The sequence below is a fragment of the Triturus cristatus genome, chromosome 4_1 (genome assembly GCF_964204655.1).
Source record: "Triturus cristatus chromosome 4_1, aTriCri1.1, whole genome shotgun sequence".
In the NCBI taxonomy this organism is placed as follows: Eukaryota; Metazoa; Chordata; class Amphibia; order Caudata; family Salamandridae; genus Triturus; species Triturus cristatus.
Genome location: NC_140585.1, coordinates 643122549 through 643147779, shown reverse-complemented (window position 1 = coordinate 643147779; position 25231 = coordinate 643122549). Strand labels below are relative to the sequence as shown.

At 43.7% G+C, this 25231-nt stretch overlaps 1 protein-coding gene across 8 annotated transcripts in view; it reads right to left on the bottom strand.

Annotated features, from left to right (window-relative positions):
* Nucleotides 1–25231, bottom strand: part of ATP2B1 (ATPase plasma membrane Ca2+ transporting 1) — a 475107-nt gene that overhangs the window by 209431 nt on the left and 240445 nt on the right. For all 8 annotated transcript variants that reach the window (XM_085653032.1, XM_085653026.1, XM_085653033.1 and 5 more), the window contains 3 exons: nucleotides 11817–11942; nucleotides 7654–7797; nucleotides 2437–2475 (listed from right to left, as the gene is read on the bottom strand). In XM_085653032.1, coding sequence (XP_085509158.1) covers nucleotides 2437–2475; nucleotides 7654–7797; nucleotides 11817–11942 — 309 coding nt within the window. The remainder of the gene's footprint in view (nucleotides 1–2436; nucleotides 2476–7653; nucleotides 7798–11816; nucleotides 11943–25231) is intronic.

The following is a 25231-nucleotide window of genomic DNA, read 5'->3' as shown; positions in this document are numbered from 1 at the left end:
AGCATGACTTGTGTCAGCTCACCAGGATGTGGAAGACTGACAGTTGTGGCATCAACAAATTGTAGTAGCCGGATATTTCTTTTTACCGGTCTCCTGCCAGAGCGAGTTGCCTACTGGCCTGCCTAGTTATTAAATTGATCTCTCCTCCCTCCCACGATTTAGCCTTTCACCTCATCAATATGAGACAAACAATGTATGAATATTTACCCTATGGATGTGTGTAGAAAATTGATGCAGTGTATGACTGTGGAGCCAAGGATCATGGCTCTGAATGTTATGGTGCTTATGCATTTGAAAGATGAGGGCCAAGCTTTAGGGCAGTGGTATGCCTCACAAAAAAATAATCTTGTATTCTTTCACAATAAACAGCAGTCAGGAATTGTTTGCCCCAAATGCCAGGTCTACCTTGTTTCTTCAGTTTTCATTTTCCTGTAATTTCCTTGCTCCCAGTCTCAGTCTTCAATCTCGAACCTTGGAATGCAACTTAACTACACAATGACAATCAGGTCGACTAACTCCTCAGCTACTACAGCATCAGATTCCAACCACTTATAAGAAATATTGATTCCCACTATTCTGTTATTTCCAAGTCATTGTAGATCACTATGGAATTTAGTGAGCTGTTCTATCACAGAAGCTTACTAGGAGGACTCCAGCAGCACCTTACTAGTCACCCTATAAAGGCATTCATGTTGATACAAGAATGCAGTATATGTTTTACAGACGCAAAAACAACAGTTGATGGACAGAATGCAGAACAATGTCATACATTCACCCCAGTACAGAGATCTGGGCCTAAATCCATCGTTTTTTTGCTCACCATGCCATTCCAGTTTGAACCCAGCCATATGCAAATCAGTCTTGATCCTGTGCCTCATGGGAACAGTCCAGCCTGAACTGCCAGGCCAGGTCCTCCCTGGACTGGAAACAAGCGTCCTAGGACCGGTTTCTGGGTTTCACCCCTCTTCAGCCATGATAGCTTGATTCCAGTGGCATGGAGAGCACAGGACTCACGTCTGAGCATACCCGTCCCACTCGGGGTGACAAATGCAAAAAGAACAGTTGATGGACAGAATGCAGAACAATGTCATACATTCACCCCAGTACAGAGATCTGGGCCTATATCCATCGTTTTTGTCTGAACTGGGGTGGCGTGGTGAGCAAAATAACAATGGATTAAACCCAGATCGGTGAATGTTTTGCCAATGTGCAACATTCCGTCCATCATCTTGTGTGTTATGTTTTACAGACACAAACCAAGGTTTTAGTCAAACATGCGAGGACTACTACAGCCTTCTCATCCTACAGTTCATAACTTTACATGGGAGGCCACCGTCACATCTTTCAACTATGAACTCAACTCTAGTAAGCAAACCTAACTCCTATTACATTAATCCACAACTGGAAACTGGAGGAAATGCTTCAATTTCGTCAGAGCACAAGCAAATAATCCATTTATAAAAGTAACTAATAACCACTGGGTTTACCACTAACTTTGGGTTACTGAGTAGTGTGCTATCCACCATAAGTGCTTCAATGCTTTGTTCCAGGGTTTTGTAAGCACAGCATAAATGCAATTACAATACAATACTCACATACTACAGCTCTACACTAGACACTACTCTTGCAAGCAATAAGCTTTGGGCTGTAAATAAGCCACACTACGTATCATTTAGATTTTTGCTTTTTACATTACTTACACCCTTCCTATAAAATAACTTTCGTAGTCAGATCCGAGCTCCTACTCTCTACATGATTTCAAGCACTTCCTCTCAACCCATCTCTTGAAAAGACAGTCTGATAACCATGCCTGCCCATCCTCCGGAGGCGGACTGCCTTCACTCCTTCCACTACGCATGCAAATAAAAGAACTGGAAAAGGTGTGGTTTTGCTTTAGCTTCGGCACTCAGAGTGATCAATCAGGAATGTATTTTACCATAGCTCATCATCTTCATATATCCTTCCACATTCGTGTTAGTAGGTTCAGTTCTTCTGATGGCAGCGCTTTAACGAGGCAGTGGAGAGAGGGATTCAAACTAGGTTCGATTTTTAGTGATGGCACACCTATTAGGACTCGAGTGTCTTATTACTACAGAAGGCAAGAGGCAGCGTCTTTATTGGAACTGCAAGACCGTGACACAATAATATTACATGGGGCAATATTAAATGGCTGCACTTGTTTACTTTTTAATAATAACACTTTCTGAGGTTTCACGGAAGTCGCCATAAATAGAAATTATACTGTCACTGCAGACATACAATGGAGACCTTATTGTAAGAAACTAACTTTGATGTTAGTGATGGTGGTATTAGAATGTTATTTTAGTGCAATTCAGATGCTAGCGAGCACAGGTAAAATTATTGGTAAATGACATAATATAGTGAAAGAAAACGGACTGGACTAAACATATTTCACAATACAACATAAAGCTTTACCTTTGTTACGATTTTCAATTGCTGCATCTTGTTTTTTACCTGCAAGGAAAATAAAGTGTATACTTTAAAAAAATTCCATATTGTAGCCTAGATGAAAATGCAGTCAAGGGAGACTGAGGAGGTTTACATTGAGATGCAAGAAGTGCAGAAAATCAGAAGGAGTTTTGGTGATGAGAATACTGTCAATATTTGACAAAGGGAAATCGCCCTTCATCATCTAGTGAACAGGATAAAAATGGCACCTTATTACCAACTTCTTAGAACCTTCTTAAACCTGGAACAACATCTCAGAGAAGACGAGTTCTGCCTGACCTGCTAGGGAAATAAGAAAGGAGGACTTATGATTTCCACTTACACATAGGAACTGGAACTGTACCGCAAAGCTCAGCCTGCTAGCATCTTGTTCAATGCCGTAGGGACAAATGCTGAATGCTGCCATCTTGTGTGGAAGAACCAGCAGTCAGTTGGAACTGGTACTGTACCTTGTGAAACTGGACCTTGTGGAAGCCCTGGCTGGAGTGAAACCTGAAAAGTCTACGGTGAGCATCTGTGAGCTGTATGACAGACAAGGAGTTAATTTTCCAATGTCTTAAAAAACTGGGACTCTAGATGTAGAAAGCAAAAGGGGAGAAGTCAAGGGCATATTAAGTGGCCTTAACATTAATTTCTCATAAGACAAATAAATGGTTAATAATCTATGAGGAGGTAGCTCTTCTTCAGAAGGGAGCCACTGTCCCATCTTCTTGTGATCTAAGATGTCTTCTGAGAATGATTCTGGAAAGGAAGACTTTCTAAAACCTAGTGCTTTATTGCCAAGGTGGAACTCAGACTTTTTGTGAGAAATAAAGCTTCCATCGGATTGGCTGTTCGGAAAGACCTAAAAGATGTATACCTGATGGCAGCCTTTTCTAAATTCACTTAGCAGATTACTTCACTTTGAATTTAAGGGCAAAGTAATGTAAAAAAGTCATTCTCACATCAGAACTATCATTGCCAAATGAATCTTTATTAAGCTACTCAAGAATGGAACAGCATCCCTTTCAGCTAGAAAGGAAATGTGAACGTGTATTTATCATGACAGGATTTCCATGTCACAGGCCACATTGAATAGGACAACAACACGTTTGCAGGGTCCACAGGTTCTGACCAATTGGGAGAATCAGATTTTAGCCTTCCTATCAAATGCCAGCTTGGGATTTACAGTGGACATAGAGCTTTTTATCCAAGACTTATTAACTCAAAGTAGTCAAGGGGCCACTTTGTTTGAATCTTTAAAAAAAAAAAAATGTCTCCGGGAAATGCCCGAAATTCCTGGTCTAGTTTTCATATATGCCACCTTACCCAGACATTTATGCAACAGTTTACTCTAAACATTGAAGCTTCTTTTCGACAAATGGTGGCTCTCTCAGATAAAGGCCAGCCAGAAATGCAAATGTAACGGATACATATGGATTCCTGGAACAGGTAGGCCAACTGCACAGTTTCTTTATATGCAAACTGGCTTGGCTGTCAACATGCTGGTCTGCGAAACTGTCCGTGGGGAGATTGAGACTTTAGAGAAAGTGTTCAAAAGAATGAAATGTTTACATTAAAAGCCTGAACTCTCCGGCAGACTCCTTTGCAGTTATATTTTAACCAAGTACACAAGTCTACACTAAATTCGGATGGGCCTGGCTGCATCTCAGCTTTGAGATGTATCATTTGGAAGGTACAAGATCTAAGATGCATGCTAGCAGAAGAGCCAAGAGGGAATTTCAACCATTACTGGCCTGACAAGTGGCTCACTACTCTGGGGTAATGGTTGCCACTATGGTGCAGAAGACTTGAACTCAAATTAACCAAAAGACTGTACCAAAACTCCATGACGTCATCCTGGACAATACCACCTCTGGGGGCACCCTTCAGCTTGAAATCATTCACTTTCAAAGCAAACTCATGTGACTGCGCAAACCCTGCCAACCTAAGCTATGTGAATGTTCACAGATTTAACTGAAACAGTTTGGCAGGTATCACCTATGCAGCTGGAAAAAGGGACCAAGACTACTGTTAAGGCAGGATGTCTTACAGCATTTATTAATGGCAAAATATCTCACCCTTGAACCGACACTGACATAGTGAACTTTATTTCGTTGCTCTGAGAGAGCCCATGGAAGACACCCTTAAGCATAGCAGAGACTACCTGCTAGGCTTCTCCACTGCCCAAATTAAGCTTCTGGATATGCTGAAATTAGGCACATTCTCCCTTGACAATCTTTTAATTTTGCACTCAAAAGTTGGCTCAAAGAGTGGTGTATTTTTGCACAGACCAATATCAACATTATCTAAGAATCTCATGCAGAGAGATGATCAAATTGCAGTTGAACCCATATTTATATGGTGACAGCTGAGGAAACTTTATTGGTGGTCAGCAGTTGCCAAAGGCTTTTCAATAATATGTTAGGCCATCACATCTCTAAAGTTCTTCCAGGCCTCCCCCAGGGCTTGTTTTAGGTTCTGACTCTTGATTGCAAGTGAGTCTCACTAGTCACAACAACGTGATACTGTTTAACATAAAATATCAGAACCTGCAAAGGGCTACAGAATTGCAGTTTCTAGGTATAGATAACCAATTTCCTACTCGACCCTAATTGTGGCAATTTTATTGCTCTTGGACAAATGAGACTGGGTGGATTCCCCAGGTTTTAAACCTGTGACCACATTGTTATACCCAGAAACATACAGAAGGTGCATGCATTCAGGGAGCTAAAAAGTTGTGTTTTTTGAATCATGGAAAGAGTAAGCTCAAATCCAAGTAGTGCACAGGGGTTCTCCATGAGAGGCGGTGGTTGAGCTGGGAGAGGCAAAGGTGCAGCGTTTCCAAGTTCATCTGGGTCTCAAATTGGTAATCACATTCTTTCACCTCTTGTATAAACAGGCCCAGGATAACCATGTGTAATGATGTTATTTGTTCAGTGCCAAAATATCAGCAAACTCCTTACAAATGGTTTATGAAAGTCACTACATTTTTGTGCACACCTCTTTATGCTCTCCATTTCCAAGTCAACAAAAGCTCTAGTGTATATTTGGAGATGGAAGAGCTCCAGGAACCAACGATTCATTGACAAGTGGAGAAATATGATGGACAAAAAGGTAATTAAAGCATCCAAATGTCTCACAGCTTTTGGGCGCCTAATGGCATCCAACGCTATAGTGTCATGCTGTAGTGGTGATATCTTGAATGCAGCCGACTTGGTTGACTGCTTCAGTTCTAAGATACTTTAATTAAATAGACTGCCAGTGTAGGTCAAGGAGGGTGTTCCGCATGCATGCACTATCCAATCTGTTTGACCATACAGTGAGGATCTTTCTACCCAACACAAAGAGAATTTAGATTCTTAGCACAAATGAGGCAGACCTAGCATGTGAAATAGACACTTGACACAGGTACTCTTTTAAAGAAAAGGAAATTAATTTTCAGGCTAAATTAAATTAATCAAGGAAGACAAACGGGCCAGAAAAATAACTTGGTGTTCTTTATACAGTAGGATAGGACTCTACATTAAGAGCAAGACTTAACCAACTGTCTTTGATGACTAATTAGAGTAAGTGGAAGTGTTACTTTTATTATCCATCTTTTTTCTCCCTAAATATGCACAACAAAGTGGAAGATTTGACCACTGTTTTCCTGTTTTTTACTTTAGTGTCACCTTCTTGCGATGTCCAAGTAGAAATCTAGGTAAGCTAGATTCAGTGTTCATCTTCCTAATTATGTTGCAAGTATCCGGGTTACAACAATTGGCATTCTAAATCAAGCATGCCTTACATATTTGTGAGAATCAGCTGAAGAAGTTGGCCAACTTCTGCAAGATTGTAGTCTTGGAACAGAAAGCCAAATTCAAGTTTTTGAAAAGAAAGCTACTTGGGCTGAATGTTTCCCCAATTAAATCCCAATGACAAATACCTTGAAAGGAAATTTAGGGGAAAAAGTTGTAGGTGACATTTTGAGAGGTTGAAGTAATTATTATCACAGGAGATTTCTGTACCCATACGATGCATATGGTCAGAAAGATAGCTAAACTAGGTTTTGGTATATGTGCTGGAAGCAGCCTTAACTCATCTGTAGGGTTATCCTTAAAAGTATAGAGTTAGACAGGGTCTAGTTGCCGGAGAGAACAGCACTGAATGAGACTGTAAAGAGATAGTGGCATCCCTTTTATATAGGTATGCCTTCCACATGGTTACGCGGATTAAAAATTATTTGGCCAGGCAACACGGCATTTGGACCGAGAAATTAATTGTAAAACTATCTAGTGCATACGTGACATGTTTAAGATTTACATTGTTTGGTATGTATATATTTTTATGCATTTATCCAATATAAACATTTAATTAACGACTGCCCATCCAAACGTAATCGTTCAAACTGCAGTTAAGTTTTGGTTCCTTATGATTGGTTTGCTTTTAGAAGGGTACATCGTTCTGCTTCTTGTGTAGTCCTTTCTTTGTTTCTCATCTATGCTGTGCAATTTTAATGGCTCTCTAACGGCACCGCTTTTGACTAGATTGTTTTCAACCTGCGTGGTTCCAGAGGTATGTGGTCTACATTTAGTGTCTTCACATATTTCACGCTTACTTTCCTGGAGGTTCTGCTGTGCCTGTGAGTGGAGTGATCAATATCCAGGCTACATAAACTGTTCTATCTGCCCTCACTTATGAAGCATCAAAGATGTTGTTACGTAGAAGAAGAAAACCAGTGCAAGCAGTCCCCTACTTTTAAATATACCTTGACTGCTCCTTGTTACAGCAGTAGAACAAACAATATGTTCCATTTTCTATTTAATTCTTTATTTTCCCTACGCTACCTAGAAAAATCCTTGTTGTATTATGTAGGTAATACATTCATCAGTGTTACTGGGCGATTATTGTAAAAAGTACTATAAAAAAAACATGACAAATATATGCAAGTAATTTGGAACTGGAGAATGAGGAAATAATAAGAAAACATGGGTTTTGCCCATGTGACATTGTTTATGCATTCAATATATTCGTCATGTTCGTCCCTGTTATTGAGAGTTATTTTAAGGCTTTGATTTTCAAAATTATATTCTTCTAAGCACGTTTGCTGTACGAGACTCTAAAACTATATTGAATATTCACTCCTGAAAGGTCTACAAATAATTCTTGAAACGGACATAAAAATAAATACATTCAACAGATCCCCAAAACTAATATACATACTTTTCTTCTCCTTTTTTTCCTTCTCTTTTTCTTTTTCTTCCTCTTCTTCACCAGCGCCAAGTAAGGTAAAAATGATTCCCGTTTGCGAGTTCACACCAATAGCAGTTACTACCATTTTTCCCGAGCCTTCCATTACATGGGTGCCTGAAACATAAATTAATATTTATTTTTTTAACTGTATAGACACAGGCATATCAGTACAAGAAATATACTCCCAAAAACACACACATCAGGTCCAAACTGCTGTGCAAAATTAATTGTCAAGCAAATCTTCCTTTCATCATGTAAGAGACATTGTATGAAACGTGATGCACCTCTACTTTGTTGCATTATTATCTATGTACTAACTACTTCACGTACATACAACATTCCTTCAGCATTCTATATAATATATAAGAATTTATGTGTTTCTGTAGTTCCTGAAGCAATTATAATTCAATATCAAAACTGGTTTGTTTCATAGTAACAGAAGCAAGTAAGGATTTCACACAGTATGAAGGCACAAAATCCTATTCAGTTAAACATGGACCAATGGTACGAAAGACACCTTCAGCAAACCACCTAAGTGCTAAAGCACAACCGAGTAGTCCAAAAAGTCTATGGCAACCAGAAAATCAAATACAAGAAGCATGACCAGCAATTCATCACTGATGGCTTGTGTCTGCATGCCTCCAACCAAACCACTTTCTAGAGGACTGAATAACAACTCAGAACTTTATATAAACTCCTTTTTGGTGTTTTTGAGATTGGAAATGCCAAGCATTTAATTCTATTCACCTGGAAGATCTGATCAATATTTGGATTCAGAAATTCGGATGATTCTGCCAACATCATTCAAACAAACAGCTTCCAACCCAGAATACAGCAGCTCATGGAGTACAACATGCTAACAAGCACACTTGCGTATTAAGTCTTAGAGATGAGTGATGGACAACTAGTGTGTTCAGTAACCAAGATGCAGGTAAGGATATGTTCTCCAACATGAATTTAAAGAAAAGCCAGAATTTACAACATAACTCACATTTTAGGAATTCAGTAAATTATGCGGACATGCAGAAGGAACTTTTCAATGCAAGTTTATGGTGATCAATTTAAAAGGATAAAAATGTCTATATTCAAATGAAGTATTGTGGACAGCCTTATAGGATAGCTTTACAACATTTGAGCATGAAATTAATTTAATAAGAATTTCATCTCCAATACGTCTAGGTTCCAAGACATGTGATATAACTTGAGGGAAGGCAGTTTCATGGAGCTAATTGAAGTGAGATATCTAGCAGAGATATCCAAAAGCGTACCCACTAAGCATTGGCTAAAAAGACACATAAATGCATTGAGCAGCTTGAGAGTTCAGATGAATGGAATCTATGGAAGGCTTTGGACAATTAGCAGGACCCTTCTATCCTTGTGTTGATACAAGAAATGGCAGCGGACTAGCCAAATCATCACCAGTATAGCACAACAAAACACCTGGAACCCATTAGAATGAATCATATACAAGTAGTTACCTTAGAAGTGCCCTAGATTCCTCAACTCCATCTAAAAGCGAAGGTTAATGGTAGACAATGATTGCATCCGTATTAGGAAATGAAACACATTGCACCAATTAAGTGAGAGCTAGTCAAAAACCCATATATCAAACTATGTGATAAAAATAGGACTGCAATCTGCCTGATTAAATAATGGTAGGAGCCAGGGTGTGGCAACTTGAAAATTATTTCTAACATACTTTGAGTTTGCAGCAGTTTGAAAAACAATGGTTCCAGAAAATTAATTTTTGCAATATTCAATGGGCTAGGAAACAAGATTAGCATCAGCTGGAGGGTCAGAAGAGAAGACTCATACTAAGTCCTGCGAACCAAGCATGTAAAATGGCCCTCTCTGTAGACAGGACTGTCGAAGTAGTAGTGCTTGGTAAATTCATGCATGGACGCCCATGCAGGAGCCTACCCGATATCTAAGACAGGAACACTGCCCCCAACACCTTGGAGGGAGAATTGGCTTCAGGGAATCTAGCATGCAGGCCCTAAGAGGGTTTCTTCTTGGCCAGAGCATAGCATGTCTTTGTGTAGGAAGGTCTACCTGGACAGGGTGTGCATTTGAAATGCCTTCCTCTTCAAACAACCAGAAGAGATGAAAATCAGAGGACTCCACTTGGACCAAGCTGATTGAGCTTCTAGTCTTTCGAGGATGTCGAGGTGAGTAAAATCTAGGTAAGATGAGGGACTGTCCACATGGAAGGGTAAGACAACCTTTGGCAGAAAAGAAGCTAGTGTTCTCAGCAACTATTTGCCAGGAAAGAAAGAAATGTATGAAGGTTGAACTGATAGTGCCTGCAGCTCACAGACGAGATGTTGAGAAGTAATTAAAAAAGGAAAAACCATCTCGATGGTGAGGCGCCATTGAAAGCAACTGTGCAAGGGGCTCATAGAACATACACATATGAAACACCAGGACCAAACTTTGGACCAATGGAGGCATAATGAAGGGATTTGGCAAAAACATACATTAACCCTTATAAGAACCTCATCACAACAGGTGATTTAGGACACTTAGTCAGGCAAACATAAATGGGCTGAAAGAGATCACATATAACCTTTAACTGCAACTACCACAAAACCTTGGATGGCCAAAGATAAAATAAATAACAGAACATCTCATAACTTGGCCTGAAAGGTATCAAGCGGACACAGTCTACACCAGATCACAAATTTCTCCCAATGCCCTGTTTAGATCGATTTAGTTGAGCGTTTTTTGGTCACACAAATCACATTCATTACCTCACCCGGCAAGCTGAAACTCCTCAGCTGTCACCGCTCAATCTCCATACATGGAAGTGTAAGCTGAGGAGATCTGGAGCAGGCAGACAGTTGTAATCCCAAAACACAGATTAATCAGCGGAAAATCAAAAATAATCACTTTTTACCAGGCAAAAAACCTCAGAGAAACACAGCTCATTCACCAAGGATGTATTTGGACAGTGGAAAAAAATACCATTCGTCATCGCGAAACCAAGGAAAGTATCAAGAATGTAGACAGCAACATTCAGAATATGATGAATGCGATGGATGCAAATAGGAAATTTGCACAAACCCCCCCCCAAAAACCATAAAAACTTTAAAATAACAATTTTTTCTGAACGAGTAAAAATTGACTGACTATATTAAGGACTAGATTTTCCAAATGAAACTTAGGGCACATATAACTTTTATGGTGGGTGGGAGTAAGGGATGAATTTGGTATACATCCTCTTTGTCGAGTCACACACTTCTATGGCAAGGACCCTTCTAATACGGCTGTGCTGCCAGTCACAGTTTATTTTCTGTTATGCCCCAATACTTTGCTGTACCTTAGTAGTTTCTACAGGCTATTTCGGATATTATTTGCTTAGCTAGCCGGGTACAGGTAAGTATTTTTATGAGAAAGTTAATAACAATGAACAGAACCGAAGAACAAAATGAGAGGAGGGGTTCTGAACCAAAAATACAGTTATTCCTTTGGCAGGTGGAAGACATTTTTAATTTATAAAAAAAAAACAAAAAAACAGAAGAGGTAGAACAAGGGTGTCTCAAATCGCAATGGGGGTTAGGTACCAAAGAATGTGGGCACTAAATGTAATCAAGGGAGCTCACCAGCTGGGTGAAAAATATATGTTCTGACATAAAAGGGGTGAGGCAGTTGTGCGCTCAAACCCTGGTTTAAAAAAAAAATATGTCTTCTCCATAAATATAACTCACTGTTTTGAATAGAGATCGTTTTTTGGCACACGTTCAAATTATAAAGCTATTTTGCCTTTTGCTATTTTGAGCATGAAGCAAATCATTTATATATCAAAGCAATGTCAAAACAACCATAACATGAGGGCTTAATTAATTTGAGGTACTACACCCTGCACCTATAACTAGTCCCAGATGGGTCAGTGGTAGCATCCAACTGCAGGGAGCTAGGTTTGACACCGCTTGCACTTCCCCGCCAGGGGATACTCGTTAAATACCAAATCGTTTGCAATGCCTTTTATCCTTCCGTGGTGGATAGATTGAGTACTAGTGACCTGGGAACAAAGATTCTGATTTGTTAATACTTCCAAGAAACACCATTGAATTAAACATTCCTTATAGAAATCTCAAATACAGACAATAAGACAGGAAATATTTGGGCCATACCTGACAACAATAAAGGATCTTTTTCCGAAGTTTTTTTAACATGGTCAGATTCTCCAGTCAGCGAGCTTTCATCAATTTTAAGATCGTTTCCTTGAATGAGTACACCGTCCGCTGGTAAGAGATCACCTAAAATATTAAACGCAAATATTTAGTCTACAATTTAGACATACCCATGCACATGTGACGTTTTCTGTCAGGCGTGCTACGCCTTTTGGGCTGAAATGGATTCAGCCTACCAACCCAGTCAAACTATGCTCCGTGAGAGGAGCTGGCTGGGCTTGCCAACCTCAATGCCAGGCGTTTCCAAAATACTCGCTATACTTTAAAAAACATTTAGAGCCTTGACGAGCTTCAATCTGTTACTTAACAAGTAGCTAACTGTCTGGAGGAAGGTGTGAAATCCCAACCGGTACGAAATTTGTTGTGGTCACAATCATTCAAACCCCACAAATAAATTAGGGCGCTCTGCAATACTCATATTACAACGCACAGAGAAGAAGCTCCCATCAAACCACTATCAAACAGCAATGAATAGACAGAAAGTGCTACGTCAAAAACAATTCGCCTTCCAATAAAAAGTATATACGTTTTGGTGTATGAAACATAACGTGCATGTTATTAGTGGTTTTTTCTTGGTGCCGTCAGTCACTTTAAGTTTAGTACTATTTAAGCAGAAACTGAATTAAAAAATCCAATGTTGACACCTGGTTAAAACAAATGTAATTATTATTCTTTTGAATGTACATGAAATGTAATTCTATATAGGTGACAATATGTGCCAGTATTGTGCCCTGTACAGACATCTAAGTTTAACATATAGAGGTTTTGAATTTCAGCAGGGAGTATCATCTTTTGGCGATTGTTTAAATGGGTATCACTGATTTTACAGCAGAGCACTTGCTATTTACGGCAAGTAGTTAGGTGTTTAGGCCCAGACCCAAACTGGACCGGTCCACCGACTAGTCAAGGCCCTATAGAACGCTCCTCCTCCTCCTCTTCTTGTCTTCTCTCTCTCCTGGGTCTCTGTCCTCCTCTTAATCTCGCAGGTCTCCTTTCTGTGCCTTATTTCCCGTTTTTAGCCCCACTGTGCCACTTTCATACGCCTATGTCTCACTTTTTGTGCCTTTTCCACCTCCATTCTTACCGCTTTGTGCCACTTTCCTTTATTCTCCTAATCCGCTCTTTTAAACCTTTTTTTGCCTCTCCAACCCCCATGCCGGTTTTCTGCTTTCGCACCTTTTCTCTACTCATGTCTGGCATGCACTCCCAGCAACCCCTTCCCCACCCTATCTGGCTTCTTACCTCTGGCTGCATCTTCTTGCCACCTCCTCTTCCCCTCCAGATAGCCCTGCCCACCAGCCCCTGTGCTCCTATTCCGTCCCGGGCTGGCGCACTGCACCACATACCACAGTAGGACCCTTCACATTTACCCAATGCTGCTTCGTCTGTAGCAGTACACCCACACAAGTACCAATTGCAACAACAACTTCACCTCCCACTCCGGCTAACGCAACACAACACAACACACCACACCACAACACAACAGCACTACAACAACAACTTGCATGCATGCTTCTCAACACCCGCTCTTTCAGCAAACACTCCACCGAGATTTGTGATCTATTCAGCAACCGTGAGCTAGACCACCTCCTTCTTATGGACACCAGGTTCAACCCCATGTCGGCACCCAACATAGCTGTGCTTAGCCCAACAAGCTACAAGATCGCACAACAGGATTGCCTGCACAAGCCAGGAGGTGGGCTCGCAATCATCAAGGACACCATCAAATGATCCAGATCCACAGACAACACTTCATGAAACACGTGCACTTCAGACTGCAAGCGGATGACAGCTTCACCCTGAGAGGTACCCTTGCATGTGAACCACCTGGACCACAAACCAACTTCAGCAACCTCATCCCAGTCAAATTGCTCCTTTCATCATCTACTCCTTCATGCTACTCTGCAACCTCATCTTCCACCTCAACAACCAGATGGACAGACCCCTGCTCCACAGCCTTCCTTGAAAACCTGAACAACATTGCACTCACCCAACTAGTCACAGAGTCTGCGGACATCACAGGACATACTCTGGATCCAATATTCACCACCTGTGACAGGATCATGTACAACTCCGCCTTACTTTTCACATGGTCTGACCACTGCATCATACACTTCCAAATCACCACACCACGAGTCAGGGCACTCACCAACACCAACCTACCAATTCAGAACTGGAGCAAAGGAACAGAGGCAGACTGGCTCAATGCCCTCAAAACAGACCAACCCAACACCTCAAACAACAACCTCAACAAGGATATCACCAACTTCAACAAATGAATCAAGAATTTGCTCAGACTCTCTCGCACCCATCAAAACTAACAGACAAAGAAGAACCAACAAACAAGCCAGCTGGTATACCGATGACTCATGAATCTAAGCACTCCTGCAAGCAGCTAGAAAAAAAATGGAAAATCAGCCACGATGCCAACGCCAGAACCACCTACAAGGCGGCAGTAACCAAGCGTATAGAGGTGTGCTCCAACAGCTCAAGGAGATCTCAATCAAATAATTAACCACTCCTGAGGCCTGTGCCAACACCATGACCTCATCACAGGAACTCTGCAACTTCTATTTCTTCCACAGCAAAACAGTACAAATCTACAGCAACTTTGAACAACCAACAGACCTCAAACATCTTATCAGCAACCTGACTATCACCAACAGAGACAGGCACCGGACAATGGAAAACACTCACTGAAGATGTAAACCATGCATCATTCATTCAAAAGGTATACTCTGGGGCACCAAAGGACCCATAATCCCACCACATGTACAACATGGGATGAACAAGAATCAGCAACAGCCTCACCCACATCATCAACACCTCTATTAAATCTTCCACCTTCCCAGTCAACGCCCTCAAAAAACCATCCGCTGATCCCAGCGTGCTGAGCAGTTTCTGACCCATCACATTGCTCCCATACCCAGCCAAAGTGATGGAGAACAAGCGACTCACCAGCCACTTCAAACTCAATGACCTTTTGGACCACACCCAATAAGAATTTCACAACCACCACTGCACCGAAACAGCGTTCATTATAGCCACCGATGACATCCGCACCATATTGGACCGTTGATAAACCGCAGTCCTCATCCTACTTTAACCCTCCGTACCCTTCAATACAGGCTCCCACTACACCCTAGTCAGAGTACTGCACAACAAAGGCATCCACGGCTCGGCCCTAAAGTCGATAGGCTCCTTTCAGACAAGAACACAGAGTCAGACTACCACCCTACACATTGGAATTCAAGAAACTTATCTGTGGAGTCCTTCAAAGTCCAGCTTCATCTCAGGCCCACCCTGCTTAGCATCTACTTGACTCCACTAGCCAACATCATCACATCCCAAGGAATCACCATCATATTCTATACAGAGGACACCCAACTCATCCTTTCTCTGGCCGTCAAGTCCACCACCACAAGAAACAACTTCTCCTACTACATGTTCAATGTAGAATACTTGATGAGATCAAATTTCCTAAAACTCAACTCAGACAAGACGGATGTGCTGATCTTCAAGAATAAGAATTCTCCATGGGACTCCACCTGGTGCCCATCAGAATTTGTACCTTCACCTACACCCACCGACTACAACACAAACCTAGCAATCGTCCTGGAGAACAAGCTCAACATGATCGCGCAGGTCAAAGCGGTCAGCTCTTCCTGCTTCCACGTCCATTGCATGCTCCGCAAGATATTCACCTGGATACCCCTGAACAGCAGAGCTCCGCCATGCAAGACCTCTTCACAAGCAGACTGGACTATGGCAACACACACTAAGCTGGGATCTCCAACCATCTCCTACAGCAACTCAAGACCATCCAGAATGCTGTGGTACACTCATCAACCTCCCACAGGTATACCCACATCTCACAGATCAGAGAGCTCCCCTGGCTCTCCATCCAGGAACACAGCCAATTCAAACTCATCCACACGCTTACAAGGCACTGCACAACATCGGACCAACATACCTGAACAACCGCCTACACTTCCACCAACCCTTCAGACACCTATGCTCAGCCACACTCACTTGCACACATCCCCAAAAGCAGAACGTGAGTTTTAGCATTTACCTACAACACACTCAAGCCCTGGAACAACCTCCCTCAAAACATAAGGGCCTTCTCCTGTTATGTTATGAGGATTTGTATAATGCGCTTATCACCAGAGGGGAATCCAGGCGCTAAAGTAGATAAGTAGGCTGATCGGGCTCCTAGTTTAATAGCCAGGTCTTCAATTCCTTGAGAAATTTAGGAAGGGATGGGGAGGTTCTGATGTGGTGAGGAAGTTCATTACAGGATTTTGCAACGATGTAGGAAAAGAAGCACCCTCCTGACTTGTTCCTGTGGATGTGTGGTATTTGCATAATTGAGAGTGTGGCTGATTGCAGTTGCCGAGTGGGTTAGTGGAAGTTGAGACGGTGGTAGTCGTAGGTGATGACTTGGCTTTGTATGCATAGGTGAGCAGTTTAAATTGCATAGTTTCCAGATTAGTAGCTAGTGAAGCTGTCGGAGGTGGGTGTGATGAGTGCATTATGGGGGAATGTTGCAGATGAAAATGGCGGCAGCGTTCTGAGTGGTCTGGATTCTTTGTATTAGCGGATTCCGGATGCCAGCATAGTGTGCTGCCGAGTCTAGCTGTTGGTGATGAGGGCCTGGATGACCGTGTGCCTGGTGTCAGTGGGGACCCAATGGAATATATAGTGGAGCATATGTTTGGATGAAGGAGCAGGTGGAGTTGACCGCATTCACTTGCTTGGCCATGGTGAGACTGTCATCCCCGATGATGCTCAGGCTTTTGGCATGGTCAGTAGGGGTGGGAGTGGGTCTCAGAGGTCTGTTGGCCACCAGGAGTAGTTCCATGGAGAGCTCTTGTTTCCAAAGATCAAGTCTTCAGTTTTATCTGAATTGAGCTTTAGGCAGTTCTGTTTCATCCAATTTGCTTTGTTAGACATGCAGGTGTTGAAGTTGGTTCTGGTAGTGTGGTTGCGGTCTTTGAGGGAGAGGATGAGCTGGGTGTCGTCTGCATAGGATACAATGTTAATTCTGTGGGATCTTATAACATGAGCATGTGGTGCCATTTAGACGTTGAAAAGGTTAGGGCTCAGCGATGATCCCCGATTGACTCTACAGATTGGGTCCTCGGGTTCGGAGGCGTAGGGCAGTCACTGTGTCCTATCTGTGAGAAAGGAGGCCAGCCAGCTCAGGACAGGATTAAATAGTCTGGTGTTTTGGAGTATTTTGATGATGGTACTGTGGCAGATGGTGTGAAGGGCTGAGGGGAGGTTGAGCAGTATGAGTGCAGCGGTTTCTCCTTTGTCCATGATGGTCTGCATGTCGTCAGTTGCTGTGATGAGTGGTTTCTGTGCTGTGGTTTTAGCGGAATCCACACTACAAGATGTCTAGAAGATGGTGTTGTTTAAAATGGTTTGCGAGTGGTTTGTTGGTAGCTTTCTTAATGATTTTGGATCGGAGTGGTAGGAGAGAGATGGGTCGGTAGTTGCTGAGCTCTTTTGGGTGTACCGTGGGCTTTTTCAAGAGAGCTGTGATTTGTGCGAGTTTACAGTTGTCCAGGAAGGTTCCTCCTAATTTGAAGATATGGTGGGGGAAGGGATCAGTGGGGGTCCCGGAGTGGATTGTTCTCATGATATAGGCGAATCTTCTGGGGTGAGGGGTTTCCAGTTTGTGATCTTGTGGTTGTGGGCAACTGGTTGAGTTCTTGCGTTGGGGGCAGAAGTTGCTGTAGATGTTGAGGATTTTCTTTTGGAAGAAATTAAAGAGGTTGTTGCAGATGTCTTGCGAAGAGGTGATGGAGATGGTGGAGGTTCTGGGGTTGGTAAATTTTCCTTTACAATGTCACTCCTCACTTCTTGAAATTCACAAGAAATTGAAGACCAGGCTCCTCAAATAAGTCTGATGTCCAAAATCCTTCGTCATATGCTCCACACGCCTGCTCCAGCACCTGGATACCCTCACAGATGATTAGTTGTGCCACACTAATCTAAATAATACTGTGTACACAGGACAAAAAAAACATAGGGAGCCCTATTCATAAAGATAAATTTGTTAGTTTACAACTGACATTTCTTTCAGTCAGTCAGTCAGGGATTCACAAAGATATTTCGGTCTTGTGTAAATGTTTCTACAACTGTGTATTTCTCTGCCACAAGTGTGCCGAAATCTGCAGTAGTAAATCACACTCAAAGGTTGGAAAATGGATGTTTAAAAGCACAGTTGCTTTGAATGTATGTGAATGCCAACAAATGTGTACATAAGGTTAATTAGTTTTCCATGGTTGACAATCCTTAATATTAGTTTTGGGCTGAATCATTTAGGTAAAGGTAGAAAAGGTGTGTTTTCTGTTGCTTTCTAAATTTCTGCAGGGTTGGTGGAGTTGTTAGCATAGAAAGATGCAGCACTCGAAAAGGTTTGATTTAGAGATGAAGTTTTAAATGTAGGTGTTTGAGGCGTAGACAGGATCTGCTCCTCAGACATTTTTGGCATCCAGAGAGGTTGAGAAGTGCCTCTAGATATAGGGAACAATTTAGATGGACTACTAAGAAAGCGAGTTATCAGATTTTGAATTTTATCCCGACAGCAATGTGAAGTCAGAGGAGTTCATTGAGGATGTGATTGATAAAGTCCAACTTACAAATGGAAGACAGGAGGCGAGGACTGAGTGAAGTACTGCTGTGGGAAGACAGTTAAGATTGAGGGATACCTCTCAGAACAGCATCCAGAGTCGAAGCAAGAAAGAACAAGGGCATATGAAGCAACATTTAGCTAAGAAAGGAAGGGGAGAGTTCTGAGTTTCTTGAAAAGGCATAGATGGACACAAGTGGATTTGTCTACTCTCTTTATGTATAGGATGAATAACAGGGTCAACTTGAGAACAGGATTTGACTGAAGAATAAAAGACTAGTTGAATCACTCTCAGCTGAGTTTGTTAAAAAAAAGTTTAATTAAAACGTGCTTCTGTTGAACAAGACAAATACATTCCATTTAGCTTAGGATTAGTATAGGACGTTTTGGGACTGGCAACGTTTAAGTTATGCATAGGTGAAGCTGAAGGTAAGAAAGTCATGCTACCATTAGGATTGCTTCAAAGTGTTGAAGGAGTGGGAGGAAAGAAAATGGAGACAAGGAGAGCAGAAGGAAGGAGAGGGAATGCAGGAGTCTTGTGGGTGTCCTGGAGACATCACCTAACAGAGCACAAGTACTTATTGGGTAACTGACCTTAGGCATCTGATATACAGAGGATGAGAGGAAAAGGAGATATGATGGAAGGTAAGACGGATCAGGAAAGGAAATTAAATTGCTGCCAGGTGTTGTGGCGACAGTAAGAAGACGCGGGTATGTCAGAGAGCAGAAACCATGGATTACTGAAAGATTTACTAAGGCTGTTACGAGAGTGCCATGCAGACAGAATACTGCAGAGCAACTGCTCATTGTCCATATTGTTAGACTCATGAGCCTCCCTGAAACAGTCAAATTAACTGCGCAAACTGCTGAAAGGGAAGGTTTTGAAGAGAAAGTAGCAGGCCTATTAGGGAACTAGTTGTTGGGCTTTTAACAGCTGTTCAAGAGGATGTGAAGGAGAGGGCTAAGTTAGCAGAATGAGTGGGGCTTCAATTGGGTAACATGTGCAGGTTTTACAGTTTTCTGGGTGTCTTGGGCTGGCCAAACAGTCATGCGCACTTCGCACGTTCTCCACCGGACTGAATTGTACACTCTCGGTGAAGAACATGCACAGCCTCCCAGTCCCTCTCCGAGTGCTGAACCACGGCGCTCAGAAAAATCACAATGTTGCTGTGATGCAGTGTTGCGATTGGCTGGGGGAGCCTGTGTGCTTCCTGGAGACCTGCAGTCGACTGACGAGCTGAAGAGGACAAAGGTGGCATCTGGCTAGCGGGTAAGTGATTTTTCAATTTGTTTTTCATTCCCTCCCTCTTCCCCCAACCCCGCCCAGCGACCCCTCCCCTACCACTGCCATTAAGTAGCAGCCGCCACTTGTTGGGGACTCTTGGTTCACTCCAAGTTCTGCTAAGCGAAAGGAAACGTATCAGTGTTACACGTTTTACTTCGAGTCTATCCACTTATAAAGCAGCAGGTCCAACACTTTGGACTGATACTACATAAGAGTGCCGGGTTGTGCTTCAAACAATGCTGGGTTATTTGATATACTGGTTCTTCCGGTCTAGGTCCTCCCTATTGATCCTTTTGCCACCAAGTAGCTCAGACTGGGGCGAGCGAGGCAATTTTGTGTGCTTTAGTTACCCTTTTCTATGTTCTGCTTTAAGGTATAGAGAACCTATTCTAAATCAGCCTCCGCAAGCAAGCAGCTTTTAGTATTAGGGTGCAAGGGTTCCACAGGTGTCTCGTCCTACCTTCAAACACACAGCAATGCAATCTATGCCAAAGCAGCACCAGTTGTAACTATTTCTATAAGCACTCTGTTGCAAATATTAGCAGATCCATGAGCAGCTCAGAAGAGATGTACTGTTGGAAGTGATGACAGGTCTGTGGCTAGCGAGTGCTTGCCACGGTCAATTGCTCCATCTGAGGAATTTTTATTGTGGTCCATGAAGAACGTTTTTGAATTTCATGCAATGGAATGTTAATATTTTTACAACTGCAGCGTTTGTACTGGAAGAGGTAATATGTTATGTGCTAGAGTTGTGGCAATATTTAACATGCTGCAGTCAACCACAAATTCAGTTCCCTTTGGTATAAGAGGCAAATTAATATTTTGCACACTGACATTTCTGCAGGACATTATGGATTTGGAAGAGTATCCGCAACTAAATCATATTTATGCAAAAGTCTGACATAACGTTGAATATGAAAGGAAGATTACATAAAATAATTGAGGAATACACTACATCGATCATTACAGAGAACATGCAGTACAAGAGAAGTAATAAAAGTGAAGTACTTGGAAAGAAAGTTATGCAAAATCAACTCTATTAGTGGGCTTAAAATGAGACAGATTCTTTCAGCAAATCATCTTCAAGCTGTCTTTCCCCATTTGTTTTGTTGTGACCCCAGCACTGGATGTTATCTGCTAAAAAGGCACCAATAAGTGTTATCTGCGGAAAAGAACCATTAATTTCACCGTGGCAAATCAAGTGTGAGTTCATGGCTATTATCTGGCTGCGGAGTCTATATATATGGTGTAGAAGAGAACAACATTTCTTCTACCTACACGCATGCATAGGATTACAAATTGCACTTTTACTAATAACGTGCCGAAGCTCTCAGTCTGAAGGAGAACCCATAAATCTTAAAATGCCAACCTTTGAAAGGGGAAACAGCCTTCGCAACCAAGCATTTACGCATTGCATTTACCACGCATTGCCTTTACCACGAATATTCCTTTACAATGCAAGGTAAGGTTGCGTAGATAGATAGCTAGATAGAACGACAGGCAGATAGATAGGGGCTAGGGATGAGTAGGGGTATTGCGTCGTAAGGTTGATTTTAGGGTTTCGGTGTGGATAGGGGTATTGGGTGGTAAGGGTGTTTTTTAGGGTTTAGGGATGTGTAGTATTTCACTAACTTTATATATACTTACCTTGAATTGTAAAGGCATGTGTAGTAAAGGCAGATGCGTGGTAACGGCTTACTGCATTGTAAAGGCAATGCGTAGTAATAGGTGTGTGATAAAAGTATGTGTTTAAAGGCATTTGTTGTGAAGCCATACGACATCTTTGGAAGAAATGTGTTTGCAAAAACCACACTTTCCTCATATATGTATTCTGGAATGAAACTACAAGTAGTGAAGTGTCCTTATTATCCGTTAAAATTACTACCAGTTTAGGGCCACCGAATGTATTCTACAAGAGTTCAGAGGAGTGCATTCCAAAGATATACACATTTGCCTGATCAAACGTGTACACTTTACACCGTTTGGTCCTCCCCCCCCCTAGCCCCCCAGTGTGTGATTCTTTGTTACAGCTTTATTACATTTGGGTCCATCTATCATGTAACTAACTTGGTTTGGATCTGGAGTATTTCATTGTTGAAGGCATTGTAAATTGACAGCTGCGGCACATATACAGCAATGCATTTTCTAGGAGCAAGGCCTTGTTGCTTGTGCTCAGTTCACGAGGGTGAACCAAGGATTTCTTGCAGAAACCAATACACTGTTTCGGCCATGTGCGAGCACAGTTACAACTCACATCAGTTTTGCAACCTGTCCGTCCCACAGCCTAACCCTCCAGTCCCTACACCTGAAACAGTAAACATTCCAAGCCCTTCCTAAAAAAGCAATTACACAGAACTTGAACAGAGAGTAGATTTTCTCAAGTATGCAATAAATTATATTTAAATATGCTACAAAAGGCTCATAATCTCTCAGTTACAGTATGTCGCTGTTTTGTTATGTCTGAAATTAAATGTCAAATTATTGGTTTGAATTAAACCCCATAAGTAGATGGTCTTCGGGTCTTTCGGCTGTTGAACACACATTCTGGAAAGACGAAGCCTGCACTGTAAGATTAAAGGACAAGCCAATAAGAGTGGGATGGCTTATATGTAGCACAGGATGCTGCTCTTCATTGCAGCACCTCCTTGTGAAGAACTACAAACAATTTCATAAAGTGCATTTGGTGAGGAAGGGCGGCAGATAACAGTATTTTGCATGTTCGTATGCAAAGCTAAAAGAGTACGCCTATAGACACTCTGTGGCACATGTAACAGGAGTCATACTTGGAGGAGTTCTGGTCTCACGTTATATCTGGCTTCCCGAACTGTATTCAGTAATAGATTCCCACAAGTTGCCGGTTCAAACCTGGATTGCTCCGCCGCAAACAAAAGCAACACGAGATACGAAAGGATTATGTACAAATGGAATATTTGATCTGGTAACATGGTCAGGGACATTGCACCCAGGCGGATGCATTCAGCGTTTATGAACAACAGTGGAGACCGCATGACAAAGGATCCAGACTCATTTTATTTTTTTTTTATTTTTTGAAAACCTTTATTAACCACAGGTGCATCAATTGGCAATGTACAGTCCTGCGCCAGAGCATCAGGTCGGCAATGTTTGAATATACACAGTCAGATGATGAGACACAGCCATTTAGCCGACAACCCGGAGGTCCGGCGGCGGAGGTCAGCTGAACATATGTAGAGGAATTGGGTGTGTACATTGCGTATAAGCGAGTCAATGGTGCTTTTCTGCTTTTTGTCGCGTCGCTTCTCCTCTAAAGCGCATTGTCTGCGAGTGAGGGGGGCGCTGTGTACCAGCCCGCAGCGCAGCGTCGTCAACCAGCCCCTAGGCTCATAGGAGGAAGTGCGCTGGGCGCCGGGTTGTCCGTCAGGTGCCCTGATTTGCGGGCACCGGAGTCCCGGTGGCCCGTGCGTGGCGTGGGCTGGAGCGCGACAAGGAGGTTGCAGCATAGCTCGCAAGGATGCGCGTGGCGACCGTCGCTGTGTTAGAACACGGGGTCTGCCAGGGAGCTGAGCCAGTCGCCGAACTGCTCCCCGGGTGCGTAACATAAACGTAGGGGTCAGGGCCAGGGTCGAAAACTCGGGCGGGGGCTAGAATAGGAGGGGTAGGGGGGGGGGGAAAGTGGAGATCTGCCTGCAGCAGTGTGAAAGGAGATAGGAGCTGCCCAGCGGGGCGAAACCGGGCCGTGTGGGAGGCGCGTCGAGTGGCCGGTCGCGAGGGGGGGGGGAGAAGAAGAGGGGGGGAGAGGGAGGGGGCCAGGGGGCCATCGGAGGGGAGGGCCTAGGGTCCGCAGCGCTTTGTGTTCGCAGTCTAGGACTGCCCGCTCGCGTGAGGGAGGTGGTCCTCCGCGTCTAGTGTGGGGCATCTGTGCGGGGCGGAAAGATTCTGGCTCCTTGGGTGTGCCCATGACCCAGTAGTGTGTGCGCCCTTTCGAGCAGCAGCGGCAGTAAGGCCCGCGCGCGCGCCATAGCACAGAGCAGGGGATATCTAACAGTAGCAGCCTGCCGCGCAGTATGCGAGGTACGCCAGGGGAATAAGCAGGCAGAGGGGGCCGGGAGCTATCCCCGTCAGGGTCTCAAAGATGTCGCCATCTAGCTAGTAGTGTGTCGATGTCCACCCAGTGTTCAGGTTATCCCTCGGGTTCGGCAGGCCGTCTGAAAGGTGGCTAGGAGGCCATCCCAAAGGTGGGCGATGGGGAACTGCCTGAGTCCCGCAGTTTCCTCACGTAGGAGCACTGCACTTTCCGCTTGCGCCCAGTTTACGAAAGAGGCCCTCCAGTGCCTAATGTGCGGGGGGGTCGTCGCCTTCCAATGCTTGGTGAGCAAGCGTTTGGCCGTTACAAGCCCCATGTCCCAGAAGCGCGCCTGCACCTTATTCGCTTTCGTGCGCTTGTATAGGCCCAAGATACATGCCTCCCACGTGCGCGGGAGCCGTCCATCCGCACCGCGCTCTATCAGTGACAGCACGTCGTCCCAGTATGCCTGCACGTCAGCGCAATGCCAGAGCATATGTAAAAGGTCCGCTCCTGGTGACGAGCACCGTGGGCAGGCGGCGTCCGTCCGCGAGAAATATCTATTGATCTTCTCAGGGGTGAGATATGCTCGCTGTAGTATGTAATATTGTATGAGTTTGAAGCGGGGGTTGCGCGGAACATTGGTCGGGCTAGCCAGTATCATCGCCCATTCTTTGTCTGTCCAGTCTCTGCCCCTGTCCGTCGCCCAGCGTTCCCTCAGCATCAAGGTTGGCAGTCGCGAATGCGCTAGGAGCGCCTGCACCAGCCAGTGTATGACATGTGCGCCATTTCCCATGATATGTAGATATTGGATGAAGGTATGTGCCGGCGGCTCCGTCGCCATGTCACCCCAAGAAGCCGAGAGCGTCTGCATGAGGGAGGCATGCAGGAGGAACTGTCCTGCCGGGAGCGTCGTACCTTCGGCCAGAGCGGCGAACGTCAGCAAGTCGCCGTCCTCATACAGGTCACCTAGCGTATCTACTCCTGCCTGTTCCCATCCTGCCAAGTGGGCCTCCGTGAGGGGTCCCGTCGGGCCAGGCATGCCCAATAGTGGTAACTCTGGAGCGTACGGTGTGGTCGCGCGTGTGAGGCGGAGGCACCTCTGGAAACACCTGCGCGCCACTGCCAGGTAAACCTGGGAGGGGCAGGGCGCACGAGTCAGCGGATGGAACAGTGTGTGGACTTGCGTCCGTGTCCAGGCAGCCGTATGCGAGGCAGTGTCCTCTAGTTGCTTGCCGCTCAGCCACCCCGCCACCCATTGCATCTGTGCCGCTAGATAATATAGCTCCATATTGGGGACCGCTAGGCCCCCAGCGTCTGTGGGCATGTACAATTTGGCCAGCGCTACACGCGGCCTCCCCTTGTTCCAGATGAGGTTGCGCAGC